General features: G+C 49.8%; 1 protein-coding gene across 2 annotated transcripts in view; it reads left to right on the top strand.

Annotated features, from left to right (window-relative positions):
• Positions 1-23,541, top strand: part of CEP85 (centrosomal protein 85) — a 106,062-nt gene that overhangs the window by 54,261 nt on the left and 28,260 nt on the right. For both annotated transcript variants that reach the window (XM_063954736.1, XM_063954735.1), the window contains exons 5-7: positions 14,021-14,145; positions 22,126-22,243; positions 22,326-22,511. In XM_063954736.1, coding sequence (XP_063810806.1) covers positions 14,021-14,145; positions 22,126-22,243; positions 22,326-22,511 — 429 coding nt within the window. The remainder of the gene's footprint in view (positions 1-14,020; positions 14,146-22,125; positions 22,244-22,325; positions 22,512-23,541) is intronic.

Below are 23,541 nucleotides of genomic sequence, written 5' to 3'. Positions count from 1 at the left end.
GGTCACTGTAGGGTGCAGGGCGCAGGGGGGGGGCGCCCTGGGCAGCAATTAATTACCTTTTTGGCAAAAATAGACATATATACAGTCTGGGACTGTATATATGCCCGAGCCCCCGCCATTTTTTACACATTAAAGCGGGACAGAAGCCCGCCGCTGAGGGGGCGGGGCCTTCTTCCTCAGCACACCAGCGCCATTTTCTCTTCACAGCTCCGCTGGAAGGACGCTCCCCAGGCTCTCCCCTGCAGTATACAGGTGCAATAGAGAGGGGGGCCACATAAATTTAGGCGCAGAGATATATTTAACAGCAGCTACGGGGTAAACACTAAGGTACAGTGTATTTCCTGGGTTATATAGCGCTGGGGTGTGTGCTGGCATACTCTCTCTGTCTCCCCAAAAGCCTTTGTGGGGTCCTGTCCTCAGTCAGAGCATTCTCTGTGTGTGTGCTGTGTGTCGGTACGCCTGTGTCGACATGTTTGATGAGGAAGGATACGTGGAGGCAGATCAAGTGCAGCTGAGTGTGGTGTCGCCGCCGACGGTGCCGACACCTGATTGGATGGATATGTGGAAGGTGTTAAATGATAATGTAAACTCCTTGCATAACAGATTGGATAAAACTGTAACCTTGGGACAGTCAGGGTCTCAACCCATGCCTGATCCTACAGCGCAGAGGCCGTCAGGGTCTCAAAAGCGCACACTATCCCAGATAGTTGACACAGATGTCGACACGGAATCTGACTCCAGTGTCGATAACGATGAGGCAAAGTTGCAGCCTAAAATGACTAAAGCCACCCGCTACATGATTGTAGCAATGAAGGATGTATTACACATTTCTGAGGAAAATCCTGTCCCTGACAAGAGGATTTATATGTATGGGGAGAAAAAGCATGAAGTGACTTTTCCCCCTTCACATGAATTATGTGAAAAAGTGTGGGATTCCCCTGACAGGAAGGTGATAATTTCCAAGAGATTACTTATGGCGTATCCTTTCCCGCCAACGGACAGGGTACGCTGGGAATCCTCTCCTAGGGTAGACAAGGCGTTGACACGCTTGTCTAAGAAGGTGGCCCTGCCGTCTCAGGATACGGCCGCCCTAAAGGATCCTGCGGATAGAAAGCAGGAAGCTATCCTGAAGTCTGTTTATACACATTCTGGCACACTGCTGAGGCCAGCAATTGCTTCGGACTGGATGTGTAGTGCGGTAGCTGCATAGACGGATACTCTGTCTGAGGAGATAGATACCCTGGACAGGAACACTGTACTACTGACCCTGGCACATATCAAGGACGCGGTCCTATATATGCGGGATGCCCAGAGGGACATTTGCCTGCTGGGCTCTAGAGTAAACGCAATGTCCATTTCTGCCAGAAGGGTCTTATGGACTCTGCAATGGACAGGGGATACCGACTCTAAAAAACACATGGAGGTTTTACCTTATAAGGGTGAGAAATTGTTCGGGGACGGTCTCTCGGACCTAGTTTCCACAGCTACGGCTGGGAAGTCAAATTTCTTGCCTTATGTCCCTCCACAGCCTAAGAAAGCACCGTATTACCAAATGCAGTCCTTTCGTTCTCAGAAGAGCAAGAAGGTCAGAGGTGCGTCCTTTCTTGCCAGAGGCAGGGGTAGAGGAAAAAAGCTGCACCATGCAGCTAGTTCCCAGCAACAAAAGTCTTCCCCGGCTTCCACTAAATCCACTGCATGATGCTGGGGCTCCACAGGCGGAGCCAGGAGCCGTGGGGGCGCGTCTCCGACATTTCAGCCACCAGTGGGTTCGCACACAGGTGGATCTTTGGGCTATACAAATTGTGTCTCAGGGATACAAGCTGGAATTCGAGGTGACGCCCCCTCACCGTTGCCTAAAATCGGCCTTACCAACTTCCCCCATGGAAAGGGAGATAATGTTGGCGGCAATTCACAATGGTGTCTCTGGACATCAAGGATGCTTACTTGCATGTCCCCATTTATCCGCCTCATCAGGAGTACCTCAGGTTTGTGGTACGGGACAGTCATTACCAATTCCAGACGTTGCCGTTTGGCCTGTCCACGGCACCGAGAGTTTTTACCAAGGTGATGGCGGAAATGATGGTGCTCCTTCGGAAGCAAGGGTTTACAATTATCCCATACTTGGACGATCTTCTCATAAAGGCGAGGTCCAGGGAACAGTTGCTGATCAGCGTAGCACACTCTCAGGAAGTGTTGCTTCAGCACGGCTGGATTCTGAACATTCCAAAGTCGCAGCTGATTCCTGCGACGCGTCTGCCCTTCCTGGGCATGATTCTGGACACAGACCAGAAGAAGGTGTTTCTCCCGGAGGAGAAGGCTCAGGAGCTCGTGACTCTGGTCAGAGACCTCCTAAAGCCAAAACAGGTGTCGGTGCATCACTGCACACGAGTCCTGGGAAAGATGGTGGCGTCATACGAAGCCATTCCCTTCGGCAGGTTCCATGCGAGGATCTTTCAGTGGGATCTGCTGGACAAGTGGTCCGGATCGCATCTTCAGATGCATCGGATGATCACCCTGTCCCCCAGGGCCAGGGTGTCTCTTCTGTGGTGGCTACAAGGTGCTCACCTCCTCGAGGGCCGCAGATTCGGCATACAGGACTGGGTCCTGGTGACCACGGATGCAAGCCTCCGAGGGTGGGGGGCAGTCACTCAAGGAAGAAACTTCCAAGGGCTGTGGTCAAGTCAGGAGACTTGTCTGCACATAAATATCCTGAAGCTACGGGCCATATACAACGCCTTGAGTCAAGCGGAGCCTCTGCTTCGAGACCAACCAGTGCTGATTCAGTCAGACAACATCACGGCAGTCGCTCATGTAAACCGCCAGGGCGGCACAAGAAGCAGGGTGGCAATGGCGGAAGCCACCAGGATTCTTCGTTGGGCGGAGAATCACGTGCAAGCACTGTCAGCAGTGTTCATTCCGGGAGTGGACAACTGGGAAGCAGACTTCCTCAGCAGACACGACCTCCACCCGGGAGAGTGGGGACTTCATGCAGATTGTAAATCGATGGGAACTGCCACAGGTGGACATGATGGCGTCCCGCCTCAACAAAAAATTAAAGAGGTATTGCGCCATGTCAAGGGACCCTCAGGCGATAGCTGTGGACGCACTGGTGACACCGTGGGTATTCCAGTCGGTCTATGTGTTTCCTCCTCTTCCTCTCATACCCAGGGTACTGAGAATCATAAGAAAAAGAGGAGTGAGAACCATACTCATTGTTCCGGATTGGCCAAGAAGGACTTGGTACCCGGAACTGCAAGAAATGCTCACAGAGGACCCATGGCCTCTGCCTCTCAGACAGGACCTGTTGCAACAGGGGCCCTGTCTGTTCCAAGACTTACCGCGGCTGCGTTTGACGGCATGGTGGTTGAACGCCGGATCCTAGCAGAAAAGGGCATTCCGGATGCAGTTATTCCTACGCTGATAAAGGCTAGGAAGGATGTGATAGCAAAACATTATCACTGTATATGGCGAAAATATGTTGCTTGGTGTGAGGCCAGGAAGGCCCCTACAGAGGAATTCCAGCTGGGTCGATTTCTGCACTTCCTACAGTCAGGTGTGACTATGGGCCTAAAATTAGGGTCCATAAAGGTCCAGATTTCGGCCCTATCCATTTTCTTTAAAAAAAAACTGGCTTCACTGCCTGAGGTTCAGACGTTTGTTAAGGGAGTGCTGCATATTCAGCCTCCTTTTGTGCCACCAGTGGCACCTTGGGATCTTAACGTGGTCTTGATTTCCTGAAATCCCACTGGTTTGAGCCACTTAAGACAGTGGAGCTAAAGTATCTCACGTGGAAAGTGGTCATGCTGTTGGCCTTAGCCTCAGCTAGGCGTGTGTGAGAATTGGCGGCTATGTCATGTAAAAGCCCCTATCTGGTTTTCCATATGGATAGGGCAGAATTGTGGACTCGTCCGCAGTTTCTGCCAAAGGTGGTGTCATCTTTTCATTTGAACCAACCCATTGTGGTGCCTGCGGCTACTCGTGACTTGGAGGATTCCAAGTTGCTTGATGTAGTCAGGGCTTTGAAGATCTATGTTGCCAGGACGACTGGAGTCGGGAAAACTGACTCGCTGTTTATCCTGTATGCATCCAACAAGCTGGGTGCTCCTGCTTCAAAGCAAACCATTGCTCGCTGGATCTGTAACACGATTCAGCAGGCTCATTCTGCGGCTGGATTGCCGCATCCAATATCAGTGAAAGCCCATTCCACAAGGAAGGTGGGCTGTTCTTGGGCGGCTGCCCGAGGAGTCTCGGCATTACAGCTTTGCCGAGCTGCTACTTGGTCGGGTTCAAACACATTTGCAAAATTCTACAAGTTTGATACCCTAGCTGAGGAGGACCTGGTGTTTGCCCATTCGGTGCTGCAGAGTCATCCGCACTCTCCCGCCCATTTGGGAGCTTTGGTATAATCCCCATGGTCCTTACGGAGTCCCCAGCATCCACTAGGACGTTAGAGAAAATAAGAATTTACTCACCGGTTATTCTATTTCTCGTAGTCCGTAGTGGATGCTGGGCGCCCGTCCCAAGTGTGGACTTTCTGCAATACGTGTATATAGTTATTGCTTAACAAAGGGTTATGGTTATGTAGCATCGGTTGAGTGAGGCTCAGTTGTTGTTCATACTGTTAACTGGGTAAGGTTATCACAAGTTGTACAGTGTGATTGGTGTGGCTGGTATCAGTCTTACCCTGGATTCCAAAATCCTTTCCTTGTAATGTCAGCTCTTCCGGGCACAGTTTCCTTAACTGAGGTCTGGAGGAGGGGCATAGAGGGAGGAGCCAGTGCACACCAGATAGTACTGAATCTTTCTTTAGAGTGCCCAGTCTCCTGCGGAGCCCGTCTATTCCCCATGGTCCTTACGGAGTCCCCAGCATCCACTACGGACTACGAGAAATAGAATTACCGGTGAGTAAATTCTTATTTTTTTCAGGTAATGCGTCTACTTTGCATTTATATTTACTTTTACAATCGCTCTGCACGCTCTTAAAATTACAGTTTCACAAGAAGCAAGAGTAACCTTACAAGAAGCCATTCAAAAACGTTTACAGACCCAGGTCATTGTTCCAGTTCCACCTCATCTACAAAACAAGGGATAATATTCCAGCTTGTTTGTAGTACCAAAACCAGACGGTTCGGTAAGACCGATTCTGAATATTAAGTCATTGAACCCATACTTACAAGAGTTCAAGATGTAGTCTCTGAGAGCGGTGATCTCAGGTCTGGAAGAGGGGGAATTCCTAGCATCTCTGGATGCCAAGGATGTGTACCTTCATATTCCAATCTGACCGCCTCATCAGGCTTATCTACGGTTTGCACTGCAAGACTGTCACTACCAGTTTCAGGCCTTGCCATTTGAACTCTCCACGGCATAAAGGGTGTTCACCAAAGTGATGGCAGAGATGAAGATGTTACTCCGCAAACAGAGAGTAAACGTAATTCCTTACCTGGATGATCTTCTGATAAAGGCTGCGTCCAGGGAGCAGTGGTTGGAGAACATTGGTCTCACAACCAGGTTACTCCTGGATCATGGGTGGATTCTGAACCTACCAAAATCTCACCTAGGACCAACGCAGAAGCTTCATTTACTGGGAATGATACTGGACACTAGAGATGGCTACTGAGTTGCTGTCTCAACACAATGACTCGAATCAGTCAAAAGTTCGAATGATTCGAGTTACTCACAGTTTGGTGTGTTAAGACAGCCCCCTAGTAACCTCTCTGTCAGTCACAGTGATTGGTTGGCAGCACTCCTGGCTGACGCCCACTGGGAGGAAGCAGTGTGATGCAGCTCAGTGTCAGGGCTGCTGCCGTGCCTGACTTCCTGTGTGACTGAGTTGAGACGGTGAACAACTCTGTTGGAAACTCATAGGATTCATTACTGATTCATTCAGTGCAGCTGAATAGCTGACTCATTACCAGAGGTATGAGTCACTGAGCACTGACTGCCTGTGAGACTGCTGCAGACTCGGTGGAGACAAATCAGATTCTTTTATTCATTCAGTGCAGCTGAATAGCTGACCCACTCCCAGATGTCTGAGTCGGGTGCCGATCATTGGGTTGACCCTGTCTAGGTCGACAGTCACTAGGTCGACCACCGAATGTTGACAGTGTGTAGGTTGCGACACATGACTAGGTCGACATGGTCATTAGGTCGACAGGTAATTTTTTTTATTTGGGGGGGGGGGGGTTTGACCCGAATTTCCATCTGGGACCACCGATAGTTGAAACGCGTTCACTCGCCATGCTTCGGGCACGGTTACCTGCTAAGCTCGTCACAAGGTTTATAACCAACTTTATGCCCACTTGGATAGAGAAGGTATGTAATGGTACTAAAACCTCCCAAAAACCTGTGTCGACCTTTTGTGTGTCAACCTTGCACATGTCGACATTGCATGCACGTTGACCTAGTCATGTGTCGACCTACTCACTGTCTACCTAAAGACTGGATACCGTCTGAGTCACTCCCTCCACGAGTCCCAGCACTGCCAGCGCACACTGCACTCACTGCATGTGCACAGCATACCTCCCAACATGACCCTCTCCAGGAGGGACACAATCCTCTGCTTCTGGGCTTTTCTCTTAATTTATGATTGCCGGCACCTGTTTTTGAATAGGTTAATGGATAAGAAAGGTGTTTCACCACAGGTGATGGCAATCATACAATAAGAGGGAAGCCCAGCAATTCAGTACGAAAGGTTTCATGCGAGGGCCTTCTGGCTGGATTTGCTGGACAAATGGTCCGGATCGCATTTCCACATGCGTCGGCGGATTCGTTTGTCGCCAAAAGCCAGGATCTCCCTCCTATGGTGGCTACAAACTTCTCACCTAGTGGAGGGTCGAAGGTTCGGGATTCAGAATTGGATTCTGCTAAACAGATGCAAGCCTCAGAGGTTGGGGTGCAGTCACTCTGGGTGCAGTTTCAAGGAAGATGGTCAAGTCAGGAAATTATTCTTCCAATAAACATCCTGGAACTCATGGCTATCTACAACGCCATTCTACAGGCCTCATCTCTTCAGAATCGGGCCATTCAAGTTCAGTCGGACAATGTGACAGCGGTGTCTTGCACCAACCAAAGGAACGAAACGAAAAGCAGGGCTGCAATGTCAGAGGTGTCAAGAATTCTCCTCTAAGCAGAAAAACACGCCGTGGCATTGTCGGCGATCTTCATTCCGGGAGTAGACAACTGGGAAGTAGACTTCCTCAGCAGACACGACCTGCACCCGGGGGAATGGGGCCTCCACCTTGAGTTGTTCCAGTGGCTGACATGTCAGTGGGGTTTTCCACAAATCGACATGATGGCCTCTCGACTCAACAAGAAGCTCAAGCAGTATTGGTTCAGGTCGAGGGACCCACAAGCTGTAGCGGTTGACGCCCTGATAACTCCATGGGTCTACCAGCTGGTGTACATGTTTCCTCACAGTCCTCTAATCACAAGAGTTCTCAAAAGAATAAAAAGGGAAAGAGTTCAAGCAATTCTCATTGCTCCGGACTGGCCGTGAAGGACCTTGTATGTGTATCATCTCGAAATGCTAATCGAACGTCCTTGGCCTCTGCCTCTTCGAGAGGATCTTCTGCAACAGGGCCCGTTCATCTATCAAGACTTACCACGGCTACGTTTGATGGCATGGAAGTTGAACGGCTGATTGTAGCCAGGAGAGGGATTCCTGACAAGGTTATACCGACTATAATCCAAGCCAGGAAGGGGGTAACGTCAAACAAAACATTACCATTGTATCTGGAAAAAATAGGTATCTTGGGGCATAATTCAGACCTGATCGCAGCAGCAAATTTGTAAGCAGTCGGGCAAAACCATGTGCACTGCAGGGGGGCAGATATAACATTTGCAGAGAGCGTTAGATTTGGGTTGGTTATTTTGTTTCTGTGCAGGGTAAATACTGGCTGCTTTATTTTTACACTGCAATTTTGATTTCAGTTTGAACACATCCCACCCAAATCTAACTCTCTCTCTGCACATGTTATATCTGCCGCCCCCTCCCCCCCCCCCCCCCCTGCAGTGCACATGGTCTTGCCCATTATTTTGTTTCTGTGCAGGGTAAATACTGGCTGCTTTATTTTTACACTGCAATTTTGATTTCAGTTTGAACACATCCCACCCAAATCTAACTCTCTCTCTGCACATGTTATATCTGCCGCCCCCTCCCCCCCCCCCCCCCTGCAGTGCACATGGTCTTGCCCATTATTTTGTTTCTGTGCAGGGTAAATACTGGCTGCTTTATTTTTACACTGCAATTTTGATTTCAGTTTGAACACATCCCACCCAAATCTAACTCTCTCTCTGCACATGTTATATCTTCCGCCCCCCCCCCCCCCCCCCCCTGCAGTGCACATGGTCTTGCCCAACTGGTAACAAATTTGCTGCTGCTATCAACTCTGAATTGGCCCTTTGGTGTGAGAGCAGACCATATTCTACGGTGGAATTTCATCTGGGACGTTTCCTGCTTTTTCTGCAGTCGGAAATTGACGTGGGCCTACGCCTAGGCTCCATAAAAGTTCAGATTTCGGCCTTGTCCATTTTCTTTCAGAAACAATTGGCTTACCTCCCTGAGGTCCAGACATTCTTGAAAGGTGATCTTCACATCCAACCTCCCTTTGTGCATCCCACAGCACCTTGGGATCTCAATTTGGTTCTGACCTTCCTCCAATCGGACTGATTTGAACCGTTACAGGAGGTAGACGTAAAGTATATTACGTGGAAGACAGTCACGCTGTTGGCCTTGGCTTCGGCAAGGCACATGTCGAAGCTGGGGGCATTGTCTCACAAGAGCCCCGACTTGATTTTCCATGAGGACATTGCTGAACTCTGCACTCGTCAGCAATTCCTTCCTAAGGTGGTGTCGGTGTTTCACATCAACCAGCCAGTTGTGGTCCCGGTTGTTACTGACACCCCTGCTACTTCAAAGTCCTTGGATGTTGTAAGGGCTTTGAAAGTATATGTAAAGCGAACTGCTCATCACAGGAAATTGGACTCGCTGTTCGTTTTATATGATGCCAACAAGATTGGGTGTCCTGCTTCAAAGCAGTCAATTGCTCGCTGGATCAGGCTCACTATCCAGCATGCTTATTCCACGGCAGGCTTGCTGATTCCTAAATCTGTACAGGCCCACTCTACTAGGTTGGTGGGTTCCTCTTAGGATTCCCAGCACACCTTCTAAAGCAGGCTTGTCCAACCCGCGGCCCGCGGGCCGCATGCGGCCCAAGTCGGCTAGTAATGCGGCCCAGGAGCAGCGCTGCAGCAGAGGGTTTTTTTTTTTGCAGAGTACGGACACCACACGTGAAGCTGAGCCGGCCCCAGCAGGCTGTCAGCACATCCTGATTGGATTGCTGCTGCTGGGACCAGCAACAGCTCACGCCCTCTCCGCTGTCAGTCACAGTGTAGCTCTCCTCCGCTGCATAGCGGCACACGTGACTGAGCAGCGCGAGAGTAGAGGAGCCCAGTGGAGAAGATGGTTGTGCAAGAACACGTGGAGCGGCGGACGGAGACGGAGGTAGCGCTGCAGGAGCGGTAAGTATGTGTCTCTGCGTGTGTGTGTTTTTTTTACAGCTACAAGGGGCACAGTACAAGGGCTCAGCTACAAGGGGCACAGTATAAGGGGGCAGCTACAGGGCCACAACTACAAGGGGCACAGTACAAGGGCGCAGCTACAAGGGGCACAGTACAAGGGGGCAGCTACAGGGACACAACTACAAGGGGCACAGTACAAGGGGGCAGCTACAAGGGGCACAGTACAAGGGGGCAGCTACAGGGACACAACTACAAGGGGCACAGTACAAGGGGGCAGCTACAAGGGGCACAGTACAAGGGGGCAGCTACAGGGCCACAACTACAAGGGGCACAGTACAAGGGGGCAGCTACAAGGGGCACAGTACAAGGGGGCAGATACAGGGCCACAACTACAAGGGGCACAACTACAAGAGGCACAGTACAAGGGGGCAGCTGCAGGGCCACAACTACAAGGGGCACAACTAGAAGGGGCACAGTACAAGGGGCACAGTACAAGGGGCACAGTACAAGGGGGCAGCTACAAGGGGCACAGTACAAGGGCTCAGCTACAAGGGGCACAGTATAAGGGGGCAGCTACAGGGCCACAACTACAAGGGGCACAGTACAAGGGGACAGCTACAAGGGGCACAGTACAAGGGGGCAGCTACAGGGACACAACTACAAGGGGCACAGTACAAGGGGGCAGCTACAGGGCCACAACTACAAGGGGCACAGTACAAGGGGGCAGCTACAAGGGGCACAGTACAAGGGGGCAGCTACAGGGACACAACTACAAGGGGCACAGTACAAGGGGGCAGCTACAAGGGGCACAGTATAAGGGGGCAGCTACAGGGCCACAACTACAAGGGGCACAGTACAAGGGGGCAGCTACAAGGGGCACAGTACAAGGGGGCAGATACAGGGCCACAACTACAAGGGGCGCAGTACAAGGGGGCAGCTACAGGGCCACAACTACAAGGGGCACAGTACAAGGGGGCAGCTACAAGGGGCACAGTACAAGGGGGCAGCTACAGGGACACAACTACAAGGGGCACAGTACAAGGGGGCAGCTACAAGGGGCACAGTATAAGGGGGCAGCTACAGGGCCACAACTACAAGGGGCACAGTACAAGGGGGCAGCTACAAGGGGCACAGTACAAGGGGGCAGATACAGGGCCACAACTACAAGGGGCGCAGTACAAGGGGGCAGCTGCAGGGCCACAACTACAAGGGGCACAGTACAAGGGGGCAGCTGCAGGGCCACAACTACAAGGGGCACAACTAGAAGGGGCACAGTACAAGGGGCACAGTACAAGGGGGCAGCTACAAGGGGCACAGTACAAGGGGGCAGCTACAGGGGCACAGTACAAGGGGGCAGCTACAGGGGCACAACTACAAGGGACGCAGCTACAGGGGCACAGCTACAAGGGGCGCAGCTACAGGGGCACAGCTACAAGGGACGCAGCTACAGGGGCACAGCTACAAGGGACGCAGCTACAGGGGCACAGCTACAAGGGACGCAGCTACAGGGGCACAGCTACAAGGGACGCAGCTACAGGGGCACAGCTACAAGGGGCACAGCTACAAGGGGCACAGCTACAGGGGCACAACTACAAGGGACGCAGCTACAGGGGCACAGCTACAAGGGGCACAGCTACAAGGGGCACAGCTACAAGGGGCACAGCTACAGGGGCACAACTACAAGGGACGCAGCTACAGGGGCACAGCTACAAGGGACGCAGCTACAGGGGCACAGCTACAAGGGACGCAGCTACAGGGGCACAGCTACAAGGGACGCAGCTACAGGGGCACAGCTACAAGTAAGTTTAATATGTTAACTATGTTTCCTATGGTTTTTTTGGATGATCAGGTATCGTTACTGTTATTTTATTTTATGTGCGGCCCAAACCAAATTTTCATCTTCTAATGTGGCCCAGGGAAGGTGAAAGGTTGGACACCCCTGTTCTAAAGGATCGGGCTGTTCAGGTAGTCGGACAACGTGACCACAGTGGCCTACATAAACAGACAAGGCGGAGTGAAGAGCAGGGATGCAATGTCAGAGGTGACAAAAATCCTCCCCTGGGCAGAAAGGCACGCTGTAGCTATGTCGGCATTCTTCATTCCAGGAGTCGACAACTGGGAAGCGGACTTCCTCAGCAGACACAATCTCCATCCAGGAGAGTGGGGCCTCCACCCGGATGTGTTAGTGGAGGTAACCTGTTGGTGGGGGGTTCCTCACATAGACATGATGGCCTCCCGCCTCAACAAGAAGCTAAGGAGGTACTGTTCCAGGTCGAGAGACCCACAGGCAGTAGCAGTGGACGCACTAGTCACACCGTGGGTGTTCACATCAGTGTATGTGTTCCCTACACTTCCTCTTATCCCAAGAGTTCTACAACTTGTAAGAAGAACAGAGGTTCTGGCAATCCTCATTGCTCCGGACTGGCCAAGGCGGGCTTGGTACGCGGATCTGCTGGATCTACTGCTGGAAGATCCAAGGCCTTGGCCTCTTCGGGAGGATCTTCTACTACAGGGGCCGTTCGCTTATCAAGACTTACCACGGCTACGTTTGACGGCATGGCGGTTGAGCGCCAGGTCTTAGCTCGGAAGGGTATTACGTGCGAGGTTAATCCTACCCTGATACAGGCTAGGAACGGGGTAACGTCTAAACATTACCATCGTATTTGGAAAAAGTATATGTCTTGGTGTGAATCCAAGAAGTTTCCTGCGGTGGAGTTTCATCTTGGACGGTTTCTCCTTTTCCTGCAAGCAGGTGTGGATGTGGGCCTGAGATTGGGCTCCATCAAAGTCCAGATTTCGGCCTTATCCATTTTCTTCCAGAAACAATTGGTTGTCCTCCCTGAGGTTCAGACCTTTTTGAAAGGGGTTGCTGCACATCCAGCCTCCCTTTGTGGCGCCATGGGATCTTGATGTGGTGTTGCAGTTCCTGCGATCGGATTGGTTTGAGCCTCTGCAGGAGGCTGAAATCAAGTTTCTCACGTGGAAGGTGGTCACTTTGTTGGCCTTGGCTTCTGCTCGACGTGTGTTGGAATTAAGGGCTTTGTCCTGTAAAAGTCCCTATCTGGTCTTCCATGAAGATAGTGTGGAACTCAGGACTCGTCCACAGTTCCTTCCTAAGGTTGTGTTGACCTTTCATATCCACCAACCTATTGTGGTGCCAGTGGCTACTGACCCCTCATTTGCTTCAAAGGCCTTGGATGTTGTGAGGGCTCTGAAGATTTATGTGAGGAGAACTTCTCACAGAAAATCGGACTCTCTGTTTGTCCTCTATGATCCCAAGAACATTGTGTCTATTGCAGTCAATTTCTCGCTGGATTAGGTTCACCATCCGGCATGCATATTCTACGGCAGGATTGCCATGTCCAAAATCTGTTAAGGCCCACTCTACTCGTAAGGTGGGTTCTTCCTGGACGGCTGCCCGGGGTGTCTCGACTTTACTGCTTTGCAGAGCGGCTACTTGGTCTGGATCGAACACATTTGCTAAGTTTTACAAGTTCGATACTTTAGCCTCTGATGACCTCCAGTTTGGTCAAGCTGTTCCGCAGGAGCCTGCGCGCTCTCCCTCCCATTCTGGGAGCTTTTGTACATCCCCATGGTACTAATATGGACCCCAGCATCCTCTAGGACGTAAGAGAAAATAGGATTTTAATTACCTACTGGTAAATCCTTTTCTCGTAGTCTGTAGAGGATGCTGGGCGCCCGCCCAGAGCTTCTTTATCCTGCAGTGGTTATTTGGTTCAGTACTGCCTGGTTCCTAGGTAAGGTCTGCGTTCTTTACTGTTTCAGTACTGTTTCAGCTGTTGCTGAGTTTTCCGGCATGTTGGCCGGATTTGCCTTGTTGTGTGAGCTGGTGTGAATCTCGCCACTATCTGTGTAATTCCTTCTCTCGAAGTATGTTGTCTCCTCAGGCACAGTTTCTGGTAGGAGGGGCATAGAGGGAGGAGCCAGCCCACATTGTTAAACTCTTAAAGTGGCAATGGCTCCTGGTGGACCCGTCTATATCCCATGGTACTAATATGGACCCCAGCATTCTCTACAGACTACGAGAAAAGGATTTACCGGTAGGTATTTAAAATCCTATTTTTAATTACCAACTGGTACATCCATTTCTTGTTGTCCATAGGGGATACTGGGTGCCTGCCTGGTGCTTCGTTTTTCCTGCACGGTTACTTGTTTAACAACTGTTTGGAACAGCTGTTGCTGTTCCGGTTTTCAAGTTGAGTTTGCATGGCTTTCCTCATGTTCTGGTTGTGCTGGTTTGAAATTTCACCACTATCCTTATCTATATCCTTCTCTCAAAGTATGTCTCCTCGGGCACAGTTTCTGGTAGGAGGTGCATAGAGGTAGGAGCCAGCACACATTGTCAAACTTCTATAGTGCCCATGGCCCCAAGTGGACCGGTCTATACCCCATGGTACTAAATGGATTCCCAGTATCCCCTACGGACTACAAGAAAAGGATTTACCGGTAGGTAATTAAAATCCAATTTTTTTTTCTTTAGCTTGAGAGAGACTTCTCTACGACCCCTGCATATCCTGTAGGACTTCATCAAGTACCAAGTGAGTGGGAGAGGGCTGTAAAGGCTAGTGAGACTGTTCTGATGGAAAAGGAGATGCTACTGGAGAGGTATTGTGTTTGTTATATGCATCTCTGAGATTAATGATATTCATGTAATGTGATACAGCATAAACCTGTCTTAAAAACATTTAGATCAATAAACCTAAAAGTATATTTCTCTTCTTTGATGGCTCAGTTAATTCAATTATTTTATGGATGCACCAGAAAGCAAGCTTTCAGAAAGATACTTTTTGAACTTTTCTATGGTGCTGTGCACATTAATCCTGCATTTTCAAAACAGTGAAGTATTTGTCTAGACCAGGGGTGCCGGACTTTTGGGACCTGGGATCTGCTTTTTGTCCACTTACTTACCGATAATCTACTGGCGTCAAATAACACCAATAATAATGCGCACATTTAAAAATGGCATTAAGAATGACATCAAACCCCCCCCCTGTGCAAATCCCCCCTCTTTGCAGATACGCCCCTTCCACTCCCCTGCATAATAGCGCCCTGTACAATACCCTCCTCCATGCAAATCCCCCACTTTGCATATACCCCCCTTCCAGTCCCCTGCATAATAGCCCCCTGTACAATAACACCCTCTGTGCAGATCCTCCACCCGTTGCAGATCCTCCATGTGTTTAAAAAAAAAAACCCTTTGTGAAAATACCGCACGCTGTGCAGATCCCCCCCCCCCCCCCTTTGCAGATCGTCCCTCCCCTTATGAAGAAACTCCCCTTTGCATAACTTACCTGACAAGTTGTCATGCTGCCTAGCTTCAGTCCTCCCTCTCCCCGCAGTCATGGCTCCTGCTTTCACGCTGCATGGCCTCCCACTGGCTGCTTCTCCAGTCGTCGCCACTGCCGGCTGGTTCAAACTGGATCCAACTAGCGCCCAGGCTCCTCACATCGCGGGTGACGTCGTTACGTCACCCGCACACTGCATCCGTGGGAACTGTGAAGAGAAGCAGCAGCGACGGCGGCAGGCTACTTAGTTATTTTCTGTAAAGTCTGTTGCGATCTAACGGCGATGCTCCGTGAGCTACCGGTAGATCGCGATCTACCTTTTGGCCACCTCTGGTCTAGACATACTCTGTAATCTTCTGTTTTGGTATATATACTTTTATGCATATTACTCATAATTTTTAGTTTGTGTTGGAGTAACTTGCTTTATATAATACAACTTCCGTTAACTTGATAGCTTTTCTTCATCCGGTTTCAATTACAGTATAGAGTGCATCTGTCCTAGCTCATGTCTTGCAGTGCAAACATAAATGTGTACTATATTTGTGTGCTACTTCCAAAAGCAGCATCCAGTGTATTGCATTTGCAGCCATTGCCTTACAATATGGTTTAACCAGATGCAAATGTGAACACTTTATTTGTTCTGCTCCTAACTCTAAATGAGGCCCACAGCGGTCCTGAATATACTGATTGCAGATTGGTGGAGAGCACTGGTCAGGGGTGGATGTACCACCACATAAATTGCAGAACAGCATGTGTGGTACTTAAAGGCATACTAAATCCTTTTTCTCTAACGTCCTAGTGGATGCTGGGGACTCCGTAAGGACCATGGGGAATAGACGGGCTCCGCAGGAGACATGGGCACTTTAAGAAAGAATTTAGATTCTGGTGTGCTCTGGCTCCTCCCTCTATGACCCTCCTCCAGACCTCAGTTTGAATCTGTGCCCAGACGAGCTGGGTGCTGTTCAGTGAGCTCTCCTGAGCTTGCTGTAAGAAAGTATTTTGTTAGGTTTTTTATTTTCAGGGAGCTCTGCTGGCAACAGACTCCCTGCATCGAGGGACTGAGGGGAGAGAAGCAGCCCTACTCTCTGCAGATAGGTCCTGCTTCTTAGGCTACTGGACACCATTAGCTCCAGAGGGATCGTACACAGGATCTCATCCTCGTCGTCCGATCCCGGAGCCGCGCCGCCGTCCCCCTCGCAGAGCCGGAAGACAGAAGCCGGGTGACAGAAGCAAGAAGACTTCGAAATCGGCGGCAGAAGACTCCAGTCTTCACTGAGGTAGCGCACAGCACTGCAGCCATTGCTCCCACACACACCCACATACTCTGGTCACTGTAAGGGCGCCGGGGGGGGCGCCCTAGGCAGCAATTTAGGACCTCTTTGGCAAAAGTTTGCATATATACAGTTGGGCACTGTATATATGTATGAGCCCCCGCCAAAAATTGTATATTAAAGCGGGACAGAAGCCCGCCGTCGAGGGGGCGGGGCTTCTTCCTCAGCACTCACCAGCGCCATTTTTTCTCCACAGCTCCTCTGAGAGGGAGCTCCCCAGGCTCTCCCCTGCAGATACACGGTAGAAGAGGGTAAAAAGAGAGGGGGGCACATAATTTGGCGCAAAAAGCAATATAACAGCGGCTACTGGGTTAACATTAAGTTACTGTATTATTCCTGGGTTATATAGCGCTGGGGTGTGTGCTGGCATACTCTCTCTCTCTCTCTCCAAAGGGCCTTGTGGGGGAACGGTCTTCAAAAAGAGCATTCCCTGTGTGTGTGGTGTGTCAGTACGCTTGTGTCGACATGTTTGACGAGGAAGGCTATGTGGAAACAGAGCGGGAGCAAATGAATGTGGTGTTTCCGCCGACGGCGCCGACACCTGATTGGATGGATATGTGGAAGGTTTTAAATGATGATGTTAATTCCTTGCATAAAAGGTTGGATAAAGCTGAAACCTTAGGACAGTCAGGGTCTCAGCCCGTGCCTGATCCTATGTCGCAGAGGCCGTCAGGGTCTCCGAAGCGCCCACTATCCCAAATTGTTGACACAGATACCGACATGGATTCTAACTCCAGTGTCGAATACGATGATGCAAAGTTACAGCCTAAATTGGCTAAATCCATCCGTTATATGATTATAGCAAACCCCAGTCCCTGACAAGAGGGTTCATATGTATGGGGGAAAAAGGCAGGTGGTGACCTTCCCCCCCCTTCACACGAGCTAAATGAGTTATGTGAAAAGGCTTGGGAATCTCCAGATAAACTGCAGATCTCCAAACGGATGCTTATGGCGTATCCTTTCCCGCCAACGGACAGGTTATGCTGGGAATCCTCCCCTAGGGTGGACAAAGCTTTAACACGCTTATCCGAGAGGGTAGCCCTGCCGTCACAGGATACGGCCACCCTAAAAGATGCTGCGGATAGAAAGCAAGAGGGTACCCTGAAGTCCATTTATACACATTCAGGTACCTTACTAAGGCCGGCAATTGCGTCGGCCTGGGTGTGTAGTGCTGTAGCAGCATGGACGGATACCTTATCTGAGGAACTCGATACCTTAGACAAGGATACTATATTAATGACCCTGGGGCATATAAAAGACGCTGTCCTATATATGAGAGATGCTCAGAGACATTAGCCTACTGGGCTCTAGAATAAATGCAATGTCGATTTCTGCCAGAAGGGTCCTGTGGACTCTGCAATGGACAGGTGATGCCGACTCAAAAAGGCACATGGAGGTTTTACCTTACAAGGGTGAGGAATTGTTTGGGGAGGGTCTCTCGGACCTGGTCTCCACAGCTACTGCTGGAAAGTCAAATTTTTTGCCATATGTTTCCTCACAACCTAAAAAAGCACCGTATTACCAAATGCAGTCCTTTCGATCACAAAAAGGCAAGAAAGTCCGAGGTGCGTCCTTTCTTGCCAGGGGCAGAGGAAGGAAGCTGCACAACACAGCTATTTCCCAGGAACAGAAGTCCTCCCCGGATTCCACTAAATCCACCGCATGACGCTGGGGCTCCACAGGCGGAGCTAGGCCCGGTGGGGGCGCGTCTCCGAAATTTCAGCCACAAGTGGGTTCACTCACAGGTGGATCCCTGGGCAATAGATATTGTGTCTCAGGGATACAAGCTGGAATTCGAAGAGATGCCCCCTCACCGATACCTCAAATCGGCCCTGCCAGCTTCCCTCTTAGAGAGGGAAATAGTGTTAGCTGCAATTCACAAATTGTATCTTCAACAGGTGGTGGTCAAGGTTCCCCTCCTTCAACAAGGAAAGGGTGGTTATTCGACCATGTTTGTGGTACCGAAACCGGACGGTTCGGTCAGACCCATATTGAATTTAAAATCCCTGAACATATACCTGAAAAGGTTCAAGTTCAAGATGGAATCACTCAGAGCGGTCATCGCAAGCCTGGAAAGGGGGGATTTTATGGTGTCTCTGGACATAAAGGATGCATACCTTCATGTCCCCATTTATCCACCTCATCAGGCGTACCTCAGATTTGTGGTACAGGATTGTCATTACCAATTTCAGACGTTGCCGTTTGGTCTCTCCACGGCACCGAGAATATTTACCAAGGTAATGGTGGAAATGATGGTACTCCTGCGGAAGCAAGGGGTCACAATTATCCCATACTTGGACGATCTCCTCATAAAGGCGAGATCCAGAGAGCAGTTCCTGATCAGCGTAGCACGCTCTCTGGAAGTGTTACGACAACACGGCTGGATTCTAAATATTTTAAAGTTGCAGTTGATTCCTACGACTCGTCTGCCCTTCCTGGGCATGATTCTGGACACAGACCAGAAGAGGGTTTATCTCCCGATGGAGAAGGCTCAAGAGCTCATGACACTGGTCAGAAACCTATTGAAACTAAAACAGGTGTCGGTGCATCACTGCACCCGCGAGTCCTGGGAAAGATGGTGGCATCATACGAGGCCATTCCCTTTGGCAGGTTCCATGCGAGGACCTTTCAATGGGATCTACTGGACAAATGGTCCGGATCACATCTTCAGATGCATCGGTTAATCACCCTATCCCCCAGGGCCAGGGTGTCTCTCCTGTGGTGGCTGCAGAGTGCTCACCTCTTCCAGGGCCGCAGATTCGGCATTCAGGACTGGGTCCTGGTGACCACGGATGCAAGCCTCCGAGGGTGGGGGGCAGTCACACAGGGAAGAAATTTCCAAGGTATGTGGTCAAGTCAGGAGACTTGCCTCCACATCAACATCCTGGAACTAAGGGCCATATACAACGCCCTACGCCAAGCGGAGTCCCTACTTCGCAACCACCCGGTTCTGATTCAGTCAGACAACATCACCGCAGTGGCTCATGTAAACCGCCAAGGTGGCGATGGTAGAAGCCACCAGAATTCTTCGCTGGGCGGAGAATCGCGTAAGCGCACTGTCAGCAGTGTTCATTCCGGGAGTTGACAACTGGGAAGCAGACTTCCTCAGCAGGCACGACCTCCACCCGGGAGAGTGGGGACTTCATCAAGAAGTCTTCGCGCAGGTTGCAAGTCGGTGGGAGCTGCCACAGGTGGACATGATGGCATCCCGCCTCAACAAAAAGCTACACAAGTATTGCGCCAGGTCAAGAGACCCTCAGGCTATAGCTGTGGACGCACTGGTGACGCCGTGGGTGTTCCAGTCGGTCTATGTATTTTCTCCTCTTCCTCTCATATCCAAGGTGCTGAGAATCATAAGAAAAAGAGGAGTGAGAACAATACTCATTGTTCCGGATTGGCCAAGAAGGACTTGGTATCCAGATCTGCAAGAAATGCTCACAGAGGACCCGTGGCCTCTGCCTCTAAGACAGGACTTGTTGCAACAGGGGCCCTGTCTGTTCCAAGACTTGCTGCGTTTGACGGCATGGCGGTTGAACGCCGGATCCTAGCAGAAAAAGGCATTCCGGATGAGGTCATTCCTACGCTGATAAAGGCTAGGAAGGACGTGATGGCTCAACATTATCACCGTATATGGCGAAAATATGTTGCTTGGTGTGAGGCCAGGAATGACCCTACGGAGGAATTCCAGCTGGGCCGTTTCCTTCACTTCCTACAATCGGGAGTGACTTTGGGCCTAAAATTGGGTTCCATTAAGGTCCAGATTTCGGCCCTATCCATTTTCTTTCAAAAAGAACTGGCTTCTCTGCCAGAAGTTCAGACGTTTGTAAAGGGAGTGCTGCATATTTAGCCCCCTTTTGTGCCTCCAGTGGCACCTTGGGATCTTAACGTGGTGTTGAGTTTCCTGAAATCACACTGGTTTGAACCACTCAAGACTGTGGAATTGAAATATCTCACGTGGAAGGTGGTCATGCTACTAGCCTTGGCTTCGGCTAGGCGTGTGTCAGAATTGGCGGCTTTGTCACATCAAAGCCCTTATCTGGTTTTCCATGTGGATAGAGCAGAATTGCAGACCCGCCCACAATTTCTGCCAAAAGTGGTTTCATCCTTTCATATAAACCAACCTATTGTGGTGCCTGTGGCTACTAATGACTTGGAGGATTCAGAGTTACTGGATGTGGTCAGGGCTTTGAAGGTTTATGTAGCCAGAACGGCTAGGGTCAGGAAAACAGAATCTTTGTTTATCCTGTATGCTTCCAACAAGCTTGGGGCACCTGCTTCAAAGCAGACTATTGCTCGCTGGATCTGTAACACGATTCAGCAGGCTCATTCTGCGGCTGTATTGCCGCTGCCTAAATCAGTTAAGGCCCATTCCACAAGGAAGGTGGGCTCTTCTTGGGCGGCTGCCCGAGGGGTCTCGGCATTACAGCTTTGCCGAGCGGCTACTTGGTCAGGTTCAAACACCTTTGCAAAGTTCTACAAGTTTGATACCCTGGCTGAGGAGGACCTTGTGTTTGCTCATTCGGTGCTGCAGAGTCATCCGCACTCTCCTGCCCGTTTGGGAGCTTTGGTATAATCCCCATGGTCCTTACGGAGTCCCCAGCATCCACTAGGACGTTAGAGAAAATAAGATTTTACTTACCGGTAAATCTATTTCTCGTAGTCCGTAGTGGATGCTGGGCGCCCGTCCCAAGTGCGGACTTCTCCTGCAATGCTTGTATATAGTTATTGCTTCAATAAGGGTTATGTTATAGTTGCATCACGGTTGATCTGATGCTCTGTTGTTGTTCATACTGTTAACTGGGTAAGGTTATCACAAGTTATACGGTGTGATTGGTGTGGCTGGTATGTATTTTGCCCTGGATTACCAAAATCCTTTCCTTGTACTGTCAGCTCTTCCGGGCACAGTTTCTCTGAGGTCTGGAGGAGGGGCATAGAGGGAGGAGCCAGAGCACACCAGAATCTAAATTCTTTCTTAAAGTGCCCATGTCTCCTGCGGAGCCCGTCTATTCACCATGGTCCTTACGGAGTCCCCAGCATCCACTACGGACTACGAGAAATAGATTTACCGATAAGTAAAATCTTATTTAAGTAAGTTAAATAAAAATGTAAATGTATTGTCACCCCTGAGTAGCAGCAGTCTCTGCTTCTCCTGGTATGCCGCTGTGGTGATACATAATGTTTGTTATTAAATGTATTTGGTGATCTGCTGTGGGGATTACGTGCGTGATACCGGATAGCAATATCCCGACAGTAGCATCCCGCCTGCCAGAATGCCGGCAGTGGGACGAGCGCTAAGAGTCCCCTTACAGGATCTATTCCCACTCTGAGTGTCGTGGACAGTGGACACCCATGAGTGGGTATAGCCTTGGTACGCTGGGATTCTGGATGGTGGCATTGTCTGCCCTTGGGATTTCGGCGTCTGTATCCTGAATGCCGGGATCCCGACAGCCGGCATTTTAGCTGCATCCCCTGCTGTGGTATTAAATCAATTTTATACATTTTAAGTACTGTTTTACAGAAATGAAGACGTTTGAATTATACTAAAACATAGTATATAGATTATCACTGATTTTATTAATAAACTTAACGAATGTATGTTTATTGCAAACACTGGGGGTAATTCTTATCTGATCGCAGCAGCAAATTTGTTAGCAGATGGGCAAAATCAGGGGGGGCAGATATAACATTTGCAGAGAGTTAGATTTGGGTGGGTTATATTGTTTCTGTGCAGGGTAAATACTGGCTGCTTTATTTTTACACTGCAATTTAGATTTCAGTTTGAACACACCCCACCCAAACCTAACTCTCTCTGCACATGTTATATCTGCCCCCCTGCAGTGCACTTGGTTTTGCCCAACTGCTAACAAAGTTCCTGCTGCGATCAGATATGAATTGGGCCCATTGTTACTGCAATGCAGTATGTGAAACTAAAATTAAAAAATGAATCCTATGTTTATCTATGATTACAGGCAGCGGCAGCACATTTCACAGCTGGAACAGAGACTACGGCAGAGTGAGGTGCAGATACACAGCACACTGCTTAGCCAGTCCAGTCCTTACAATGACATGTGCATAATCAGGTTGCAGGTAATTGTTCATTACAAGTAAACTCTCCCTCATCTGTATCAAATAAAGCAGACCCTATAAAGGACAATCTCTGTGTTTCCAGGACTTGCAGCGGGAGGTTACATTCCTGCGTGCTCAGTTTGCAGATAAAACTGATTCCTCTAACCAAGAAAAGGCAGAGTTGGAGAAGAAACTGTGTGCACATGAGGCTGAAAGTAGAGGCTTGAGAGAGGCTGTGAAGGAGGCAGCCCAAAAACACGCAGAAGAATTGAAAAAGCAGGATGAGCGAGTAAGTTCATATTATAACATTCTTCCAAAGGGCTTGTCTCCGTTTTCCCAAAAATTCTTGTCCATTTAAAAAAATAAGATTTTACTCACCGGTAAATCTATTTCTCGTAGTCCGTAGTGGATGCTGGGGACTCCGTAAGGACCATGGGGAATAGCGGCTCCGCAGGAGACTGGGCACAGCTAAGAAAGATTTAGGACTACCTGGTGTGCACTGGCTCCTCCCACTATGACCCTCCTCCAGACTTCAGTAAGGATACTGTGCCCGGAAGAGCTGACACAATAAGGAAGGATTTTGAATCCCGGGTAAGACTCATACCAGCCACACCAATCACACCGTATAACTCGTGATAATATACCCAGTTAACAGTATGAATACAAGAGAGCCTCTCAAAAGATGGCTCAACAATAACCCTTGTAGTTAACAATAACTATATACAAGTATTGCAGACAGTCCGCACTTGGGATGGGCGCCCAGCATCCACTACGGACTACGAGAAATAGATTTACCGGTGAGTAAAATCTTATTTTATCTGACGTCCTAGTGGATGCTGGGGACTCCGTAAGGACCATGGGGATTATACCAAAGCTCCCAAACGGGCGGGAGAGTGCGGATGACTCTGCAGCACCGAATGAGAGAACTCAAGGTCCTCCTCAGCCAGGGTATCAAATTTGTAGAATTTTGCAAATGTGTTTGCCCCTGACCAAGTAGCAACTCGGCAAAGTTGTAAAGCCGAGACCCCTCGGGCAGCCGCCCAAGAAGAGCCCACTTTCCTCGTGGAATGGGCTTTTACAGATTTAGGCTGCAGCAGGCCAGCCACAGAATGCGCAAGCTGAATTGTGCTTCAAATCCAGCGAGCAATAGTCTGCTTTGAAGCAGGAGAACCCATCTTGTTTGGTGCATACAGGATAAATAGCGAGTCAGTCTTCCTGACTCCAGCCGTCCTGGAAACATAAATTTTCAAGGCCCTGACTACGTCCAGTAACTTGGAGTACTCCAAGTCCCTAGTAGCCGCAGGCACCACGATAGGTTG

Source organism: Pseudophryne corroboree, chromosome 2, assembly GCF_028390025.1.
Source record: "Pseudophryne corroboree isolate aPseCor3 chromosome 2, aPseCor3.hap2, whole genome shotgun sequence".
NCBI lineage: Eukaryota > Metazoa > Chordata > Amphibia > Anura > Myobatrachidae > Pseudophryne > Pseudophryne corroboree.
Note: the sequence above shows the minus strand (reverse complement) of the source record. Positions and strands in the feature narration are given on the sequence as shown.